General features: G+C 36.2%; 1 protein-coding gene across 1 annotated transcript; it reads right to left on the bottom strand.

The window, feature by feature from the left end:
• Window positions 1–3019: 3019 nt before the first annotated feature.
• On the bottom strand, window positions 3020–3379 carry LOC138862639 (uncharacterized). The gene has a single exon (XM_070125120.1). It carries the CDS (start codon window positions 3377–3379, stop codon window positions 3020–3022), a length of 360 nt encoding a protein of 119 aa, XP_069981221.1.
• Window positions 3380–3929: the final 550 nt, after the last annotated feature.

Below are 3929 nucleotides of genomic sequence, written 5' to 3'. Positions count from 1 at the left end.
TAACAAAAAAAGAAAGAAAGAAAAAAAAGACGATTATGAATCTCTGCTTCGCCCCTAAAGTACTTCATAACGTCAGGGAATTTTTTGCTTTCAAATTTGCCTTTTCAGTATTTGAAACAATGAACAGAACCTGAAACTAATCCGGTTTTGGGTGAGGGGAGCATATTCGAAACGCCCGAAGTTAGAAACATTGTGGAGAGAGAGAGACAGGGAAGGTAGATTAAAGGCTGGAGCCTCTCTCTCCTTCTCTCCCTCTGCATGTGGATACTCTCTCTCTCTCTCTTTCTCTTTCTCTCTCTCTCTCTCTCTCTCTCTCTCTCTCTCTCTCTCTCTCTCTCTCTCTCTCTCTCTCTCTCTCTCTCTCTCTCTCTCTCTCTCCCTGCATGTACAGTCTCCTTCTCTCTCTCTCTCTCTCTCTCTCTCTCTCTCTCTCTCTCTCTCTCTCTCTCTCTCTCTCTCTCTCTCTCTCTCTCTCTCTCTCTCTCTCTCCCTGCATGTACAGTCTCCTTCTCTCTCTCTCTCTCTCTCTCTCTCTCTCTCTCTCTCTCTCTCTCTCTCTCTCTCTCTCGCTCTCTCTCTCTCTCTTTCTGTCTGTCTGTCTGTCTATCTGTCTCTCTCTCATTCTTACACTCACTCACACACCAAACACACATAGATACACTTCAAACACATGCACAAATACTATCAATTTATCTATCCATCTTTATCTGACATCTATCAATCTACCTAATTACACCCGTCCATCTATTAAATTATATCTGTCCATCTATCAAATTATCTATCTACGCACCTATCTATCTACATATCTATCTCTCTACCTATCTGTCTCTCTGCCTTTAAACATTATGTTTCTATGTAGTTTCAGAACACGTTTTAGAATCCAGACTATTTGGAAATTAATGGCTATGTAATAAAACCTTTTACTCTCCATCAGCTCTCTCACAAGTGACATTTTAAGAGGTAATATTTTCCTGTATATATTCAAATAAACTCAACTACACTAGGTCGGTGTCTAATACATGGCGTGGTGTGTATTGTGCGAGGTATAGCGATTATGATGTATAGTGGAGAATTCTGATACATGTTATAGTTATGTATGTATTGTTGTTGTGGGAGATTCTTTGCAGGGGTGTATCTTATGTTGATGGTATGATTTGGAATAATATGATTATGATGACTTTCTGTAGTGATGATTTTGCGATGTCATTTACTTGCATCATCATTATCATCATCATCATCATCATCATCATCATCATCATCACCATCATCATCATCATCATCATCATCATCATCATCGTCATCATCATCATCATCATCATTATCCTTATCCTTATCCTTGTCGCTATCATTATTATTACTATAATAATAATAATAATAATAATAATAATAATAATAATAATAATAACAATTATTATTATTATCATCTTTATCATTATCATCATCATTATATTATCAAAATGATTGTATGAAATGCCATTATTCAGTATTTCAATGAGTATTACATTCTGTGATGCAATTTACTTCCTAGAATGTAACATAATTCAGAAAATACCAAATGCTACAACGTAATGTAATTCGATAATTGCTGCATTCTGTAATGTAAATGTGCTCCAGTCCCTAATCAGATTTAAGCAGTACCAGCATCGTCAATATCAAGATACTTTGAAACAAATTCTATGAACAAAATGAACTATCAAAATTATCATTCTTATCACGTTAATGTTGCAACGAGTCTGTCTAAACCCCATTTCTATTCATCATGAATTTCTATGTTCAAAAGTCGATGTAATGCCTTTGAAGGACTTAATGTTCATCCCCAAAGTAATTTATTTTGAAATTTGATTTTGATGGCGGATAAAAACCGAAAGCAGCGAGGGCAGAAATGACGACAGAAGCAACATTAATAAAAAAGAAGAAGAAAAAAAATAACGACAACTGTAAAATCGACAGAAGCAGCAGCAACAACAGCAGTAACAACACAATCGCAACAACCACAATAACCACAACCGCAACAACTATAACATCGAAAACGACCTGTCAAATCACAACAACCATAATTATGAGAGCAACCACAACCACTACAACATCAACCACAGCAACCACATCCATAACAGTAACCACAACCACAACATCAACCACAACCATAAAAACAACCACACCCATAACAGCAACCACAACCTCAACAACAACAACCACAATCACAACAACAACCACAACCTCAACAACAACAACCATAACAATAACAACATCATCATATCACATGATATATTCCCGTCCATTCCGTTAGCCTTATTGCGCACACACGTTCGGGTTGTAAATAGGCCACAGGACGGGATATCACTGCTGTTGTTATTCTTGTTGCTATTGTTGTTATAGCTATTATTATCATATGTTTTGTTATCATAATCATTATCGTTATTATTATTATTATTATCATTGTTATCATTATTATTATTATTGTTATTATTATTATTATTGTTATTATTATTATTATTATTATTATTATTGTTATTATTATTATTACGACGACTACTACTAGTACTTTCAGCATTATTGTTATTAATATTAATTTTTTATCATTGTTTTCATTTTCATTATCATAATTATTTTCATGATGATAAATATAATTAATGAAATTATAATTATCATTATCCCAATTTTCATCGTCACATTATCATTATACTGAACATTGTCATTATCATTCTCTTAATCATCAATATTTAATATTATCATCATCACTATTACTAATATTCTCATTCTCATTATTATCACCGTTATCATTATTATTCTCATTTTGATGATGATGATGATGATGATGATGATGATGATGATGATGATGATGATGATGATGGTGATGGTGGTGATAATGATGATGATTATCGTTATTATTAGTTTTTTTTATTTCTTTTATTTATTTTTATTTTTTTTATTCTCAGGCTTGCTACCTGCAGCCCGCGGTACCATGTGCACTTATCTTTTTTTCCTTAGTCCTCAATCAATTTCTGTAATTCTTGGGGTGCTAAAGACCCCCTGTACCCATTTGCTTTATATATCTTTCAATACTCTTTGTTACTGTTGCCAGCGTTTCCATAATAACTGACACTTTCTCTACCCTCTTCACTTTCCAAACTCTACCTGTTTTATATTCCAGTCTTTTGTCATCTCTGTCTTTCTCGCCTTCCTTCGTCGCGATTCGAGAGCCAAATGGACGAGCCACGTCTATCGTCGGACAGGTTTTCTTCACCTTATCCACCACGGTTTTGTCTGGCTTGTTGTGTTCTAATACTCGATCAGTATGTACCGGGAAGTCCTGTAGTATTATGCAAGTATCCGACTCCACCATCTTTTCTGCCTGATGTTCGTACCATGTCCTTTCCATGTTAAATATCCGCTTTTCGCACAATTTCTAGTGTATTATTTTGGTTGACTCGTCGTGTTATCATACCAGACATAGGAGTCTTTGCTGGCTTAGGGTATTCACTCACAATATGTATTGTTGTTTTGTCCGATTCCTTACACATTCAACATAATGGGATTATCTGCTCGTTTCTCAGATGCAGACGCGTCCTTGAATCCGACGTGGTTTCGAAATCCTTCTTCAGTGCTCCCTTCCTCAACTAGGCCATCCTGCGCTCTCTTGTGCTACTTCCTTTGTTATTTTGTAAAACGTATTTTGTGTAGTCCTTTGCTGAGCAGTCCTTCAGCATGCTCCGTCTGTACTTCTGGTTTGCCCTTTAATTTCTCCAGTACCTCCTCCTTCTCCTCCGCAAGTGTTGCCACCGGAAAATTCTCTTCGCTTTGTGAAATGTATCCCGACTGACTACCTTACTCAAATCTCACACGATACTCCTCTATTCACTCCTCCTCCTCCCTTTGCCCTCCTCAAACAGTCTGTCTACATCTACACGAAGACGGCGAGCTCCATGTAT

Source organism: Penaeus vannamei, chromosome 1 (assembly GCF_042767895.1).
Source record: "Penaeus vannamei isolate JL-2024 chromosome 1, ASM4276789v1, whole genome shotgun sequence".
In the NCBI taxonomy this organism is placed as follows: Eukaryota; Metazoa; Arthropoda; class Malacostraca; order Decapoda; family Penaeidae; genus Penaeus; species Penaeus vannamei.
Note: the sequence above shows the minus strand (reverse complement) of the source record. Positions and strands in the feature narration are given on the sequence as shown.